The sequence below is a fragment of the Apodemus sylvaticus genome, chromosome 1 (genome assembly GCF_947179515.1).
Source record: "Apodemus sylvaticus chromosome 1, mApoSyl1.1, whole genome shotgun sequence".
Lineage (NCBI taxonomy): Eukaryota > Metazoa > Chordata > Mammalia > Rodentia > Muridae > Apodemus > Apodemus sylvaticus.
The window spans coordinates 171925207-171943171 of NC_067472.1; the positions used below are offsets into that span (position 1 = coordinate 171925207).

Sequence of the window (17965 nt, forward strand, 5' to 3'; positions counted from 1 at the left end):
AAGCGTCCCTTGGTACTGTATCACACCGAGCTTAAGATCTTTGGGGGTGCAAACTGCCAGAGGTCTGCCTATGCCCAGGACCTGAGCACACAGGTGGTTCATCTCCCAGCTGATAGGTTGTGGGACCTGTGTCCTGCCTGGAGAGCAGCAGAGGGAGCAACTCCCCATGGCCTGCCAGGGCAGAAAAACCTCACTAGGTACTGTATTATCCTAAGCTTAAGATCTCTGGGGGTGCAAATCTCCAGGGGTCTGCCTGTGTCCAGAACCTGAGAACATAGGCAGTTTATCTGCAAGCTGGTCGGTCGTGGGGCTGTGTCCTAAGAAAGAATCAGCAGGGAGTGACCCTCCCCTCCCCCTCCCCCCAACACACACACCATCTTTGCTCCATAACGGAGCAGTCTGAGAACACCTGGTTCACCTTGATAACTCGAGTATAACATTGCTTGAGGCAAGCCTGAGCAGGTATCTACACTCTTCTCTCTATAGTGACTACAGGCAGAATCTCCTGATGGGCACGCCAAAATGTTGGTTTTTCCATGCAGTTGGTCTGTTTGCGCAGGAGGTCACACCAGGCCAAACAGTTCCATGTGGGGCTTTATATAAGATGAGGAAAATGTGTAGTGGGTGGGAAGAAGGAGGAGAAGAAAGAGAGGGGAGGAGAAACGCTAACCAATTATATATGGGTAATCCAGTAAATTACAGGTAATGTTGGGCCATTGAATTCTGGGTATCTGGCGACTGTTGCCTTGGCAACAGACCCATAGTTGCACTGTGCTAATTGTGGCCTATATGACATCACAGGTCTCGGTACTAACAGTATGACTCACAGTGTAAGAAAATTTATGGATATAATTAGAGTGGTATATTTGTGAATTCTTGCAGTTTTCTTCAAATATCTGGAAAACTTCAAGTAGAGAAATTATGCTATTAACGTGAGCCATTTAATAAATGTCTTCACAATCACAGCTGTCTTTAATGCTGCGAAACACCCCACAATAAAGGGGAACACCAAGATTATAAGCAATGTGATTAAAACCTCGCAATCTGATTCTACCTTACAGTTAGACCAAATTGTAAAATAAATTCATGCAGATAAAAAAAGATTCATCAGTGTAATGAATGTGATCAAACTCTTCCATGTCCCTATTATCATTGCAGGCATGCAAGAAATCCTGTTGGGGAGAAACCTTATGAATATACACAATGTGATAAAGCCTTCATATGTCAGAGTCATCTTCAAAACCATGAAAGAATTCAAAGTCAAGAGAAATCCTCTGAAGGTTTTCAACATAGTGAAGTCCTTGCATGTCATAATAGTCTCCAAATACATAAAAGACCAGATACTGGAGGGAAAACCTACAAATGTAATCAATGTGATAAAGCCTTTTCACAACCCAGTAAACTTCGAGTACATAAGAGATCACATACTAGATGGAAACCCTACAAATGTAATCAGGGTGGTAAAGCCTTTTCACAACCCAGTAACCTTCAAGTACATGAGAGAACACATACTGGACAGAAACCCTATGAATGTAATCAGTGTGGTAAAGCCTTTACAGAACCCAGTAAACTTCGAATACATGAGAGAAGACATACTGGAGAGAAACCCTATGAATGTAATCAGTGTGGTAAAGCCTTTGCACATCGCAATACTTTGCGCTTGCATAACAGAACACATACTGGAGAGAAACCCTATGAATGTAATCAATGTGGTAAAGCCTTTCCACATCAATCTACTTTGCGTTGGCATAAAAGAACGCATACTGGAGAGAAACCCTATGAATGTAACCAGTGTGATAAAGCCTTTTCATACCAGTCTTATTTGGTCTTGCATAAGAGAACACATACTGGAGAGAAACCTTATGTATGTAATCAATGTGGTAAAACCTTTGCACAAAGATCTCATCTCCAAACACATAAAGTAATGCATACAGGTGAGAAACCATTCAAGTGTAATCAATGTGATAAAGCCTATACACAACAGAGTCATCTCCGAATACATGAAAGAACACATACTGGAGAGAAACCTTATAAATGTAATCAGTGCAGCAAATCATTTGCATCTCACAGTCATCTTCAATCTCATGAAAGAATTCATACTGGAGAGAAACCTTACAAATGTAATCAATGTGATAAAACATTTGCACAACGTTCTAGTCTCCAACTACATAAAAGAACACATAGTGGAGAGAAACCCTACAAATGCAATCAATGTGATAAAGCCTTTGCACAAAGCAGTAGTCTCCAATCGCATAAAAGAACACATAGTGGAGATAAACCTTATGAATGTAATCAGTGTGGTAAAGCCTTTTCATATCACTCTGCTTTGTGTGTGCATAAAAGAACACATACTGGAGAGAAACCTTATGAATGTAATCAATCTTTTAAAGCTTACACACTTCACCATCAGCTCCAAAACCATAAAAAGTTTCATACTGAAGATGCCCTATGAATGTAATCACTGTGGTAAAGCCTTTGAAAATCAAAATAATCTACTGAAACATAATCAATCTGGGAGAGGAACCCTATGAAGGTATTTAGCATGGTAACATCTTTGCATATTTCTCTAGACTTCATCACTATGAAAATACTCATACTGTACAGAAACCATATGAACATAAGAAATGTAGTAAGGTTTTTGGACATCATAGTGATCTCATGTGGAAAAGAACATATATTAGAGATAAATCGTACAAGTATGGTAAAAGTGATAAATCCATTTCACAACATAATTATCTCTGAATACATGAAAGAAAACATTGGTGAGAAACACTATGAATGTAATCAATGTGGGAAACCCTTTTCATAACACGATCATCTTTGAATAAAAGAACACATACTAGAAAGAAACCTTATGGAGGTGAACAATGTGACAAAGGCATAAAACCATTCATACTGGAGAGAAACACTACGAAGGTATTCAATATGGAAGTCTTTGCATGTCACTGTTATCTCCAGATTCACAAAAAATAATGCTGGAGAGAATACTTCAGAGAACACATACTGAAGAGAAACCCTGTGAATATAAGCAATGTGGGAAAGCCTTTACATATTATAGTCCATGTTAAATATGTAAATATATATATATTTATATGTACATATACATATATGAGAGCCTTGTTATACTGAAATCCAATATTTAAAGGTTCTTTTTTTTCTTTTATATATATATATATTTTTTTTTTTCAAAACAAGATTTCTCTGTATAGTCCTGCCTGTCCTGGAGCTCACTCTGTAGACCAGGCTGGCCTTAAACTCAGAAATCCGCCTGCCTCTGCATGGCAGAGTGCTGGGATTACAGGCATGTGCCACCACCGCCCATCTTCAAAAATTCTTAAATGAATGTAACTGGTTCCCTCTGGGTTAAGCACAATGACCATCACTCAAGTCAAATAGGTTGAACATAGTAGGAAATCTATATGAAAAAATCGTGCCTACAATTCTTTTCCTTGGCGCAGTGGAACTGTCAACACTTAGCTACTATGGTGATAATATCCTTGGTGATGTAAGAAACTTTGAAGTCTGCTTAGCCCACAGGCCTGTGTGTATCAGAGTGAAATGGTCCTGTAGTTCATGAGTCCCAAATTTGGGTATCTCAGTTGACAGCAAACATAATGACTTGCTGCTTATTTCATGTCTGAGGCATGGTGAGAGCTTAGTAGCTAAGAGCCCTTGCTGTTCCTTGAGAAGACCCTGATTGAGTTCCTACCACCCCAACATTTGGTTCGTTTCTCTAAACTACCAGAAACCCTCAAATCCAGGGGATCCTGATTCCCTCTTCTGGCATCTGAAGGCATTGCACTGACATCTGTACAAGTCTAAATACAGATGTATAAAATTTGATGCTAGGCATGCTGGTACATTACTATAATCTCAGCAGGCAGGCAGATCACTATGAATGCGAGTTCAGCCTTGGTAGACAAAATAATTTGAAGAAATGAGTTTGTTGCCATTAAAACGTCACAACAAAATAAAAGGATTTTTCATGGCATGTGAGTTGCCTCAATGGCAAAGAGCACTTGTTCTAATAAAGGACCACAATCTGATACCCAGCCTTCACATGGATGCTCATCATTCCCATAAACTCCAGGCATGTATGTGGCAAGGACATCCATATAGGCAAAGTAGTCATAAACATAAACTAGAATAAAAAAGTGTTAATAAAGTGATTTAAAACAGGGAAAATGTTCATGTGTTTTTCTTTGTCAGTTGTCATATCTGCCATAGTTACTGTAAGATGGTACAACCACTTTGGAAATCCGTCTGGCGGTTCTTCAGAGATCTGGGCATGACATTTCTGGAGGACCCTGCTATAGCACCCCTGGGCATATACCCAGAGGATTCCCCAGCATGCAATAAGGACACATGCTCCACTATCTTCATAGCAGCCTGTTTGTAATAGCTAGAAACTGGAAAGAACCCAGTTGTCCCTCACTGGAGGAATGGATTAAAAAAATGTGGTATATTTACACAATGTAATACTATTTAGCCATCAGAAACAATGAATTCATGAAATTCTTAGACAAATGGATGGATCTGGAGAACATCATACTAGGTGAGGCAACACAGTCTCAAAAGATCAATCTTGGTATGCACTCACTGATAAAATGGATATTAGCCTAGAAATGTGGAATACCCAAGATATAATCCACATATTAATTGATGTCCAAGAGGAACGGAGGAGTGGCCCCTGGTTCTGGAAAGATTCGGTGCAGCAGTATAGGGGAATACCAGAACAGGGAAGTGGGAAGGGTCGGATGGGGAGAAAGGGGTAGGGAAAATGGCTAATGGGACTTTCGGGGAGTGGGGAGCCAGAAAAGGGGAAGTCATTTGAAATGTAAATAAAAAACTATATCGAAAAAAAGTTGCCTTTATCCATGTATATCATGTTTATGCCTTGGTCCACAGAGGGTATTGGATACTCTGGAACTGAAGCTGTAGATGGTTGTGAACTGTCATGTTCCTGGGAATGGAACTCAGGTCTTCTAATCAGCATCAAGTGATCTTATCCTCTGAAGCATTTTGCCCCATAATTTACCTTTTAGAAGTTAGATGACTAAGTCAAGGCCAAAATGTTGAAAAGATTTTATGGGATTTGTGACATAGTACACAAAACAATTTTGGTCAGATCTTGCCAAGGAAAAAAATCATACTGATGTAGCAATTTTAGTGGCATTATTCATTCATTTCAGATAAACCTGTGTCTTAAAAGTAAAATAACAAAAATATCAATATGAGGCTTCAAAGTGTTCCAAATAAAATGGAACATGGAGGTTACATGAGGGTTTCTACTGCTGTAATGAAAGACCACATCCAAAAGCAACTTGGGGAGGAAAGGATGTTATTTGGCTCTCATTTCCACATCACTGTCATCTTTCAAGGAGGTCAGGACAGGAACTCAAACAGCAGGAACCTGGAGCCAGCCAGTGATGCAGAGGCCATGGAGGGGTGCTGCTGGAGAGAACACACAGGTCTCTCAGCAGAGGAACGATAGAGAAAATGTTGTACATTTACACAATGGAGTACTACTCAGCTATTAAAAACAATGAATTCAAGAAATTCTTAGGCAAATGCATGGAGCAAGGAAACAATACCCTTAGTGAGGTAACCCAATCACAAAAGAACATAGACAGTATGCATTCATCCAAAGGCTCTGAATACTCAAGATAAAACTCAGAATACATGAAGCACAAGAAGAAGGAAGACGAAGTGTGGATACTTTGATCCTTACTGGAAAGTGGATCAAAATACCCACACCTCATAGCCAACCAATAGACTGAGCATATGGACCCCAATGGAGCAGCTAGACACAGGAACCAAGGAATTGAAGAGGTGTGCACTCCTAACATGTACCACCAGTACCCTAGAGCTCCCAGGGACTAAACCAACAACCAAAGAGTATGCATGGAGGGATCCATAGCTCCAGCTATATATGTAGAAGATGGCCACCTGAGACATCAATGAGAGGAGAGGCTATTGGTCCTTTGAAGGCCTGATACTGGAATGCAAGTCAAGAAATTTTGGGAGAGGGCATGAGCATAGGGAGGGGGACAGATAGGGGTTTTACAAAGAGGTAATGAGGAAATGTAAATACGGCAAATATCTAACCAAAAAATGAAAGCCAAAAGAGGATACTGGATAACCTAGAGAGCTCTAAACGTTAAGGGTAAGATTGCAGAAAATGTGTAGATTAGTCTAATTTACACAGTGAATTCCCATCCAACCAGAGTTACATGGGTAAACCCGATTTCAAACAAATAACTAAGAATGCTGAACAGTCTCCAAATTGAGGATAGTGAATACCTTATATTGATTCAGTAGCTAAAAGAGTTTTTTTGGGTTCATCTCTTGATATTGCTACGAAGGAAGAAACATAGGCCGTCCTGTTGACAATTTAGCTGTGCAATGGAGAGATGGCTTTGTGATTCAGAACATTGGCTGCTATCTGCAAGGGAAAGGACCCGGGTTCCATATCCTATACCTACATCAGATTGCTCAAAACCATCTTAAACCCCATTCCAGAGGAACCAACATCCTCTTGGCCATCTTCAAGCACCTTCATGCTGTAGTACACATACAAATGAAACCAAGCAAATACATACATACATACATACATACATACATACATACATACATGCCTTCTAATTTAGCTCTATGGCCTGGTATGGTAGGGCGTGTTGTTAATGCCACCTCTCTGAGTCTGAGGCCAACCAATTCTACATGGCAAGTTTCAGGCTAGTCAGCTTCATAGTGAGATCCTTTCTCAAAAGCAAAACAATTAGCTAATAGCCTTTGCACTTGCATGCACTTGAGAAGTCCAAGCATGAGGATCAGGACTTCAGGGTTCAGCCAGGCCTACATAAGGCCTCTACCAAAAAAAACAAGATCATGTAGTCAAAGTTATTCAATTGTGAGGTGTGCAACAATGTATGTGAGACATAAACTTGTGTGTATATGCATGAGCTTACATGTAAGAGAATAGAAAGGACACTGCAGGGGCCTGCTCTATCATTGCTTTATCCCCAAGTCACCATCTCTCAGTGTACTTGGAACTGGGACCCAGTTGTTCTGCTCATTCTGATCAACAGTAGTGGGGTTATTGCATTGCACATAAACTTTTCATGTGGGTGTTGAGAATCTGAACAAAAGTCCCTATCTTTTGCAACAAGTGCTCACACCCACTGAGCCATTATTACCCACTAGCAAATTATTGAACCTCGAGTGTTCCTTTAGTACTTAAATATAGTCCTACCCATCTATGATGTAACTTCTAGAGGATGAGGCAGGAAGATAGTAAGGACAAGGCTGCCTGGGTGATGCAGTGAGACCTTCCTTTGAGACAAGAAAGTGGACCTGCACAAAGTTAAGCATTGGAGTGTTTGTATTCCCTGTACAGAGACATAAGGTTCCACCACCTGTACTAGGGCAGAGTAGGAAACAGTATTTTAGTGCTGCTCAATTTTGTCAACTTGACACAAACCTAGGCCTATTTTGGAAGAGGAATCTCAACAGAGGAAAAAACCCTAGCATGTTGGCCTGTAGGTAAGTCAGTGAGGCTTTACTTATAGGTTTTAAGACATGATTTCTCCGTGTAACCTTGCCTATCCTGGAACCCTCTCTATAGACCAGGCTGAACTTGAACTCAGATCTACCTGCCTCTGCCTCCCTGGGGTTAAAGTTGTGCTTCATTTCCACCCCAGTGTGGTATTTTTAACTAGTGATGCAGTCTGAGGTTCCAGCCAACTGTGGGTGGTGCTGCCTCCACCTCTGAGCATGTGGTTTGGGTTGTATAAGAAGGTTGAACAAGCCATAAGGAAATAAGGCACAAGCCTGCAATCATCATTGCTTCATGGCCTCTGCTTCAGTTCCTGCTTCCAGATTCTCGTCTTGAGTTCCCAACTCCACGTCCTCTGATGACTGACTGTTACCTACCTAGAAGACAAATAAGTGTTTTTCTGCCCACATTGCTTTTGGTCATGGTGTTTTATCACAGTAGTAAGAACCCTAACTAAGACATATTTGTAACCTGTTTTTATAGATCATCTAAGGGACAAAAAAAAGTAAACTGTCATTCCATGACTGAAGGATATTTAAGGGGAGAAATTAGGAGTAAAACGTGCATATTTCAAACATCAAAGATTTCCATTCAAACAAGGAATGCATGTTACTTCATTTTCCTTTGCTATGAAGAAATACTTAAGCCTTGGTACTAAAATAATAATAAAAATTGCTAAATTGGCCAGGTTGTCCTTGAACTGAACTTATCTTGTCTGTGCCTCCTGAACACTTAAGGTTGTAGGTATGGGTCACCAGGCTTGGCTTCAGAACCATCAAACAACAATGCACACTGCACAGGAGGATTTGGGGACTGTGTGAGACTGACATTCTGTGTAAAATGTAGACTGGAGTGTGTGTGTGTGTGTGTGTGTGTGTGTGTGTGTGTGTGTGTGTATAGTGTGCCCTATTGGGCGTAGGCCTGGGGGATTAACAAAAAACACAGACATGTGTCATCCTGTAAGGAGAATGCCAAAGCTTTACGGAGAGACCAGCAATATATATATATATACTAGAGGCCAGGGAAGGAACAGGAGAAAACAATTATAGTCATAGATCAGGCACCTGGGAAGTCTGTACCACACCAGGCAGGAAGGCAGGACTCAAGCTAAGCCACGTGATGTATTGCTCTCAAGAAATCTGTGCAAAAAGCTCAGCCGGGGGTGTTGAGCCAAGCTCTCTGATTCCCAACAATTTCATTTATTGTGTATTTTGTATGTGTGAGCATGGATGTGCCTCTGTCCATGTGCAGAGGACTGGGGACTGAGTTTGCTCCCCAACACACTGGTACAGGCTGGACATACTTTAGTGAATCTGTGTGTGGGGAGCTGGACATAGCAGGATCACGCTGTTTCAGGTATCAGTCAGCCAAGCCAATTTGGTGAGTTTCATGTTCAGTTCAGAGACCTAGCCTCTCGAAAAATGAGAGGGAGAGCAATAGAGGGAGTCACCTGATGTGGGCCCCTGGAATCCACCCATATCACTCATGTATAACAAATGTTTCCATCCAATCCACATACTATCTCACTCAAGCAAAAAGACTGATAGTACATTAATCAGTTTTATTTATTTTTGCTTCATAAAAGAGAAAATAAGCAAACCACATGCAGTAACAAACCGAGACTGGAGAGCTTCCTGAAGAAACACATAGGAATAAAAACAGACAGGGCTCAGGAAGCCATCAGAGAACAGGGAGGCAGGATCCTTTGAGAGTGTTCCCTGACCCAGGGGTGCTTCAGGACCTGGGCCAGGCTCAGCCTCTCTGAGGGATTGTACCTAAGAAGCTTGGAGATCAAGTCCTGGGCTCCTGCAGGCACTGATGAAGGAAACTTGAAATCCACCTAATATACCAGGGGAAGAAAAATAGAATCTAGTTATTCTCATTGGGTAATCTCCCCCCTGTTTTATAAGTCTCCTCATGGCACCCTTTTGCCTATTAGTAGATACTCTTTTGTACATGCTCCATTTCCGAAAGCCCACCCAGGATCCATCATTGCCTGGCTTCCTGGTGAATATAGTGTGTGTGTGTGTGTGTGTGTGTGTGTGTGTGTGTGTGTGTGTGTTTTCATCATACCTTGCAAATGCGTCTGTATGTCTCGCTGTGGGTGTTGCTCTCAAACGGGGGCTTTCCCACCAGCAGCTCATAGCAGAGCACCCCAATACACCACAGATCAACTGTCTCATTGTACATTCTCCTCGCTATCATTTCCGGGGGCAAGTAGTCCAGAGTCCCGCACATTGTCTTTCTCCTAGAGCAGGACACAAAAGCGAGCACTGTGCATAAGCTCAGGAGTGAAATCTTCCATATTTAGTTTCCAAGGAAATGTTAGACACTGGGACTTCTTGAAGAGTCCCCTTCTGTGCATGGCTGAGGCAGGGAGAACTGTTCACATATACCAACTGCTAATGTGGTTGAAGAATCACAGGGGGTATAGGATATTAGTCATGAGGTAAAGCACTTGCAGCGGGAATTCCTGAGAACCTGAGTTCTATACTCCAGTACCCACATGAAACCCAGTGCATGTCTATAGTCCTAGAACTCCTACAGTGAGATGGGAGGCAGAGGAGAATCATAGAAAGTCTTTAGATCAGCTAGCCAAGTATGAACCAGCAAACAAAAACCCTGTCTCAAATAAGGTGGAAGGTGAGGGATTGTCTTGATGCTGTCTTCTGACATGATGCCCCCCAAGATACAACATGACTCATGTGTGCCTGCACTCTCACATGAGAATAAACACAGATTTTTCTTTTTCTTTAAGAGTCAGGAAAAGCAGATAGATATAATAGAAGCTCATATCTCTTAATTTTGGCATTTGGAAAAGTTGCAACAGGAAGAGCATTGTGTGTTTGAAGCTAGAATGAACCCCCAGTCAGTCACACAATGCAGGACAGGAGAGATGACTCAGTGCTTTAGAGTACTGTCTGTTCTTCTAAAGTACCCTGGATGGATTTTCAGAATCTATGTGGCTGCTTATAACTATTGGATGTACTCTTCTGGCTTCCAAGGGAACAAGGTATGAAAAATGGTGCAGAAATCCCTCATGCAGGCAAAACATCCACATAAGTTAAAAAAAAAAAAAAAACCTAAACTAACTCAGAGGAAGTAAATATTGTAAGGGAAGGTATGTTAAGTCCATGTTTTAAAATTACTCAGTCATGTGTAGCATATCACATGTAGCATATCATCATAGGATTGCTGTAAGTTTAAAGGCAGCCAGGCAGTCTACAGAGTCAATGAGTGAGGAAGATTTATTACATATATAATAATGGCATGTGTTTCATGACGCACCGAGGAATGATAGGCTCATCAACATTGAGAAATTCCATCTTGAGACGCTTGCAAATTTTACATAGAATCTTACTGGCAAAGGCAAACACTAAACACTGATAAATACTAGGAAAGAAAAGCCAAGCTCTAGGTGTATGCGTGTGTGTGTATGTGTGTATGTGTGTTTGTGTGTGTGTGTGTGTGTATGCCCACAGACACATACTAACAGTGACAAAGGAGGACATTCAGTGTCTATTAAGCTCTCCACTATATTCCTTTAAGGCAAGGTCTCACGGAACATAACCCAGTCATTTCTGCTAGTCTGACTGCCCAGTTTGTAGGATCTTCCCCATAGTCATAGCCAGAGATTTGCAATTTTTTTCCATCTAGAGTCAGGTTTTCTTGCTCACAAAGGAACTGCTCTTATCTACCAAGTTCATCACCCCAACCACTTAATTCTTGCCATCTGCAAGTGCATTTTAAGGTGTATATTTGGAAAAGGTGCTTATTAGTCCCAAGACACAGTTGATATCTGAATCTTCATTGTGAGATGAATTCACTTGGGAAATGCCTCACTATTCTGAGGGTCCCACCCCCATCCCATCCAACCTACCTGAGAGAGGGGGTATGCACAGACCACCCAAAGTCTGCGATCTTCACCTCACCCCTGAGGCCCAGCAGGAGATTCTCTGGTTTGATGTCCCTGTGAATCACTTTGTTCTCATGGCAATAGGTCAAGGCATCTGACAACTCCTCTATTATCTGTGTGAACCAAAGCAATATGGTCAGGAGAAAACTTTCAGTTTCCCTGTGACTTAGAAGAGACATGAATGTTATGACTGCCATGGAATCTCATTTTTTACAATAATTTCAGCCTGAGCTATCTAGGAAGATTTCCTCTATCTCGGAACAAAAAGAGAGATGAAGGCTAGCAAGATGTCTTGGTGTGTAAGAGGGCTTGCTGTACAAGCCTGGTACCTGAGTTTCATCCCTGTAAGCCACACAAAGGTGAAAGGAGTCCTCTCCAAGTTATCTCATGAAGTCTATATGTGCATATTATGGCCTGCATGCTCCCCCATTCCACATCCCACAGTACTGCTGAAAATGGTAATTCAAGAAGACTTGGGATGGGTATAATGACAGCCACGATTAGTGACAGACATCATTGAGTACTTCCTTGCTCCCAGAGCTCCCCTCACCGTGGCTGTACGCTGTTCGGTCAACTTCTGTTTTCTCTGAAGCTCCTTATAGAGCTCACCTCCTGGAGCATATTCCAGAATTAAGTACACCCGAATGTCGTCATGGAAGTAGTTGTACAGGCGAAGGATATTCGGATGCCTGAAGGAGGAAGGAAGGGCCAAGGCAGGCAAGACAGCACTGCAGAGACATTTGTTGCCAAGCCTACCAACCCGAGTTTTATTTCTAGAATCTGTATGTGGAAGGAAAAAAACTAATTCCTGCAAGTTGTCCTCCACATGTGTGCTGTGCCTCACATGTAGCCCATGTGACACCACACCCTGTAACTTAAATAAAATAAAAAAAGGGGCTGAGCAATGCAAGACTTTAATCTCAGCACTCCAAAGCCAGATGCAACAAATCTGGGAGTTCAAGAGCAGCATACCAGATCTACAGAGTGAATTCCAGGACATCCAGGGTTATACAGAGAATCCCTGTCCCCAAATAACCAAAACCAAAACTAAAATAAGCAAGCAAGCAAACAAGTAGGTATAAAATAAAATCAATTACCTTTGAGGCAGACTCTCACTGTGTAACCCTGACTGGTCTGGAACTCAGCAAGTGGGCCTCAAATTTAGGGATCTACATGCTCCTGTTTCCCAGGTGCTCAGGACAAAGGAATGTCTTTTTAATACAGGAGATGTATATCACCTGAGGAGCAAAACTGGAGGCTGGCCTCTGACTTGTACCTGTGTAGACACTTGAACCTGGCATGTTCAAACCCAGGAGACAGGTCAGGGCAGCAAAAGGGAAGCAATGCTAGACAAGGGCAGCTCTGAGTTCCACATAGACCACACTTACTGTAGGTGTGTCTGGATCTCCACTTCCCTGCGAAGTTGGTGCTCCAGTCTCTCCTTCACTATCTCAGACTTGAAGAGGACTTTGAGGGCCACAATGAAATGATTTTCCTTGAGTCGAGCCAGGTATACACGGCCAAATTTCCCCCTGCCCAGAGGACGACCGATTTCAAAGTCATTGATGGTAAAATGCTTCCTGAACAGATGGAAGAGATGACCTCATCTCAGAGACTAGGAAGAGTTAGGGGTCCCCAACTGCTCTCCTTCCTCATTCCCTGAGCAGTGGCATTCCATAGGGAAAACAGCATTTTGAATGCAGTAGTCAATGCTCCTCTTGCCCAACTCACTCTTCACCTGAGTCCCATTTTCTTTCTTCTAGAAAACATAGGAAAGCACTCACCTGGTTGAGGTGGTGGACTCCATTTTTCCAGTGGCTAAGGAAAGAGAGAGGAAAAATGGTCATGGTGATGTTCAGTAGCAATGCTAGTCTGTGGGAGGTAGACACAGGAGGCAGGAGTTCAAAATCACCCTGCACTCCATAGCAAATTTGAGGCCCACTTTGTCCAAAAGATATGCACCTTATCAGGACTGGGGAGAACGGGAAGGGTAGAGGTATAGGAGGAGGGGAAGGGGAGTCAAGAATGTTGTAGGGGAGAACATGGAATGGAAAGGGAAAAGGGAGAAGGAGAAAATGGACTGCAATGGAGGGAGAGATGGAGTGAGAGACCAAGAAAAGAAGACAGAGGGGTTGAGAGAGGAGAAGAGAGAGAAGAGTAAAAGAGAGAAGAAGAGAGGAGAGAGAAGGAGAGAGGAGAGAGAAGAAGAGAGGGAAGAGGTTATGAGAAAAGAGAGGGAGAAGGGAGAACAGAGGAGAGGGAGAGAGGGGGAATGATGGTGGGTCAGAGAGAGAAGGCTGAAGCTTTCACTGTGTGAGAGAACAAACACACACACACATGCACACCATCTGCAGACCCCAGTGGCCTCTAACTTTCCCCACCCTGCTGTGTCATTCTCTTCCTTGCGAGAATATTATATATATGCCACCACCTTGGGGTTGGTCCTGGCTTTCATACCTCTTGTGTGGGATGCCAAAGCCACAGTGATGACTCTCCTCCTTGAACTCTATAAAGAGGTGAGGACAAGTTGAAGTCCTACTAGCTGCTCAGATCCTGGAAAAGGGTAGGCAGGTAAAGCTCTGACTGTGGCCTCCCCAACCAGCCAGAATGTCCCACCCACCCCAGGAGAGCTTGACCCAGACACTGGTAATTCACTAGCACAGCTGCACTCAAGAGGTTTCCAGATTGAGCTTTGGCAGAGACTAGTAGGTACCAGCTGATAACCATTGGTTATCATTCTGAAGTCATAGGGATGCAGACTAGGCATGCCTGAGAAGGTAGAGCTTCTCCCAGGCTGCTTGCCTGGGATGGTGGGGGTGGGGCCAGAAGGAGGACACTGGAAACCTAAAATCTCTTGCAAGGTTAGTACCATTTGCTGAGGTCAACAGCAGGAGCACTAGGTGTTCTTGCAGGTACAAAGGACCATCAATCAACCTGGAATTCCCCATGGTAAGGGACAGTAAATATGTGTCTCCTCTATCAAATACGATGAAATTTATGTTGATTAGAATAAGGAATCTTTAAAAATCCTGCACACACCTCTAATTCCAGCACTCAGGAGGCAAGCAGCATCTCTGAGTTTGAGGCCAGCCTGATCTAAAAGAGCAAGTTCCAGCACAGCCAAATCTACCCAGAGAAATCCTGTCTTGAAGAACAAACTATTGGGAACTGAAAATCCAAAACAATCCAAGCCATGCAGGATCTTTATTTGAATTAGGCAGGAAAACCTGACCAGTGGGGGACAGCAACACATTCATGGGAACTGACTGCTTTTAGGGACTCATAAGTAGACGACAAAAGTCTATTTTAGTCAGGCCTCTACCGAGTGATCAGTGCTACAAAACTTGGGAGCTGAATTGCAAGCCCATGCCAGAATATCAACAGAAAGAATTTAAGCCTGAAGACATAAACATCTGTGCCAAGTTACAGTTCCATATTCCCACCCATCAGGATTTGGCAGATCCAGCCAGACATGGTTCCTGCCTCTGGGACAAGACTAGCAGGCACTCATTTCAACTAACTAGACTGTCCTCCTTGTTAACTAATGCTAAAGACTCCAGATAATCAGAGACTGCACAAGTTTGGGAGGTGAGGAGGTGTAGCTAATATCTCCTAAAAATGGCAAATTCTGGAACCTTCAGGGCAGCACTTAAGGCTATGGAAAATAGTACCTGGAGCCTCCTGACCCAGAGAAGGTAGTGGTGGAGGCACAGAGTAGGACTCTGTTGATGGCTTTGAAGTCTGAGGGTCTCAGTGCTTTCTAGCTTTCTAACTGTACTGGAATCTGGTGAACATTCTGAAGAGTCCCAACAACTTTCTTGCTCTTTCTCAGGGTAAAAGACTACTGGGTTAGGTGATTAACACCTGTAGCCTAACAGGGGAGGGTTAAGCAATGTGACCTTTGTTCTATCTCAGCAGGAAGTGCTGAGCTCTAACTTCCAGCCTGATAGTCAGAAGTCTCAGGAAGAAAAAGGGACACTTATAGAAGTGATTATAGTTTATTGCTAAGTTGTAAAAAGTTTCCTATGAAAGCTATCTAAGAGGGAAAAGCAGAAAGATCCCAAGTGGAGACAGGGAAATATGCTTCTAGGTGGGGAAAGGGAATGAGAGACAGAGAGAGACTTTCTCTTTTGTCTTCAGTACTTATATATCTTTCAGAATACATGATCATGTTACAAAGTTCATCACAAGTTCACACAAAAATCAAATCATTAATTGAAATAGAAGTTACAAAAGAGAATGTTTACATGCACATCCATTAGGAGCTATTATCTAGCTAAACATTTATCATCTGTCTGAGCTCTACAATTTCAATGAAAGTTTAAAACTAAAGTTTATAAACTAAGTCATTAGAGACGTGTTGTATAGATAAACCCAGTCAATATTTTGTCTTCTGTCCTTGTACCTATAATAAATCCTAGTTCACTTTTTATGACATTTGGTTAATTGTTTTACAACCTCTTGGAATGTGCTGAGTAGGAGAAAGTCGGGTTACCATCTAAGGAGCAATTAATTGGCGATTCTTGGGAGACTGGCAGAATTCTCCTTGCAGATGTGACTATCAGAAAAGGACCTAATAGCAGTCCTGTTTTAAAACAGCTAAATAATCACATATATAATTTTAAGAATTCTTGTAGGATCATCATTAAAACTTAAGTCATCTATTTGTATACATAGCATCACTATAAGTATATCACTGTGGATCTGAGAAGATCTGCCCCAAAGGGGTGTGCTATTACTTATTGATTATTATATACATTTAATAATAATAGGAAAGGTATATTAATAGCAGGAATCTTTCCTAAAATGAATTCCTCATAGCCTTGCTTAGTGAGGACTCACCTGTAGCAGATTATATAATAATCTGAAGCAGGCCAATTCAGGATGATCACCTGCTAGTATATTAGCTTGTCCCATTATGGCTCCTGACAGAAAAGAACTCTAAAATCCTTAGTTCAAAGATACATTTCTCAACTATGCAAAATATAAGGACACAATATGAATTACATGAGGGGCTTCACAAATCAAAAGAACAAAAGCAGCTTTGCTGTGAGACAAATTGTCAGAGGATTCCAAGGAAGGGGATAAAGCAATTCAGAGAGTGATGATGGCAGGAGAGATCACTTCCCTAAGCTTTTCCTGCTTACAAAGGCAGACAGATTCCTGAGTTTAGGGTAGGCCTGGGACAGAACAAGGTTAGGCCCACTCTTGGTAGAAATGGTAATTTCAGGGCAGGGTCCCACCGAGCTAGCTTATCATCTGTGTTTAACAGAGGCAGGCAGATCTCTGAATCATTTTTGCAATGTTAAAAAAGAAAATGTGCTTGCTGTCTGTATTAGTCATGGTTCTCTAGAGTCACAGAACATATGGTTATCTCTACATAGGTAGGGAATTTGTTGATGACTTACAGTCTGTAGTCCAACTGCCCCCAAATGTTAAACAGCTGCTGTGGATGGAAGTCCAAAGATCGAGCAGTTCCTCAGTACCACAAGGCAAGCAGGCAATGAAGAGTGAGTTTTCACTCTTTCCAATGTCCTTATGTAGGTCTCCAACTGAGGGTGTGGACCAGATTAAAGGCCTGTGCCACTGTGCCTTTAATACCAGAGGACCTTGAACTCAGAGATCTCCCTGTCTTAATCTTCTGGAATTCATACCCATTATGTCCAAGATCTCCATGCCAAGATCCAGGTCAGAAACTTGTATTTCTCAGTCTGCAGATTAGGATCATAGGTGAGCCTTCCAATGCTGGATTGCAGTTCATTCCAGATATAGTCAAGTTGACAATAAGGAATAGCCACTACACTGTCTCCTAAGAATCAAAGGCCTAGGGTCATGAGATGCTGATTCATAGGATAATCAAAAGGAAACCTGGAGTAAACATCTGGATTGATATATGAAATAAGTGTCGGTTATGATCTACAAGAGATATCCGATCCAGAGAATTTTTTTTATAGATTAGCAAGACAGAACTGCTTGGAGAACTGTTTAAAGCAGAAAATAGAGAGAGCTGTCTTAAGCAGAGCAGGGGCAGATTTAGAGATGGGGGACTTCCTTAGGAACATGTCTTTGCATTTCACTTATCTTGTCTGTTCCCATAGGCTGGGTTACTGAACTATGGTGGGCCACTTGCCCAGCATTTATATCTCAACTTGTAAACTAGGATGTCAGTTGCCACTTACTTGTCTCTTTCTGCCAAACATGATGGTAACTAGGTAGGTCTTTGGGAACTTAAACTTTATCTGATTCCTATTCAAAATGGAAGTTCTATTCAAAAGGCTTCAGTTCGCTTCCTTCTTACAAGACAAATTAAAAAAAAAAAAAAACTCCCACCTACCTTGTGAGGTTTAGTGTTCTTGTTTTTTTGCCATGCCTCACCCTCAGCCACCTCCCCAACTCACAGGGTTCCTTGTGTAGCACTGGATGTTTTGATAATCCTTGTGTAGACCAGGCTGGCCTGGAATTTAGAGATCAGCCTGCCCCTTGCTCCAGAGACC

General features: G+C 42.1%; 2 protein-coding genes across 10 annotated transcripts in view; one reads left to right on the forward strand and one right to left on the reverse strand.

The window, feature by feature from the left end:
* Positions 1 to 3622, forward strand: part of LOC127670388 (zinc finger protein 431-like) — a 553459-nt gene extending 549837 nt beyond the window's left edge. For all 9 annotated transcript variants that reach the window (XM_052164763.1, XM_052164770.1, XM_052164779.1 and 6 more), the window contains one exon: positions 1159 to 3622. In XM_052164763.1, the coding sequence (XP_052020723.1) occupies positions 1159 to 2452 (1294 nt within the window). In that variant the 3' untranslated portion in view covers positions 2453 to 3622. The remainder of the gene's footprint in view (positions 1 to 1158) is intronic.
* Positions 3623 to 9224: 5602 nt separating this feature from the next.
* LOC127670518 (aurora kinase C) lies at positions 9225 to 14163 on the reverse strand. Its single transcript, XM_052165048.1, has 8 exons — positions 14114 to 14163; positions 13420 to 13433; positions 13256 to 13298; positions 12860 to 13051; positions 12022 to 12160; positions 11436 to 11584; positions 9629 to 9803; positions 9225 to 9395 (listed from the first exon to the last, which is right to left on the reverse strand). The coding sequence occupies exons 3-8, from the start codon at positions 13276 to 13278 to the stop codon at positions 9225 to 9227; spliced, it is 849 nt and encodes a 282-aa protein (XP_052021008.1). The 5' UTR covers positions 13279 to 13298; positions 13420 to 13433; positions 14114 to 14163.
* Positions 14164 to 17965: the final 3802 nt, after the last annotated feature.

Coding starts and splice junctions, on each gene's coding strand:
- LOC127670518 (XM_052165048.1), bottom strand. CDS start 13,278: ATGGAGTCCACCACCTCAACCAG. Junction 12,161..12,859: donor GAGATCCAGACACACCTACA/GTAAGTGTGGTC, acceptor TTCCTCCTTCAG/GCATCCGAATATCCTTCGCC. Junction 9,396..9,628: donor CATACAGACGCATTTGCAAG/GTATGATGAAAA, acceptor CTGGTATATTAG/GTGGATTTCAAGTTTCCTTC.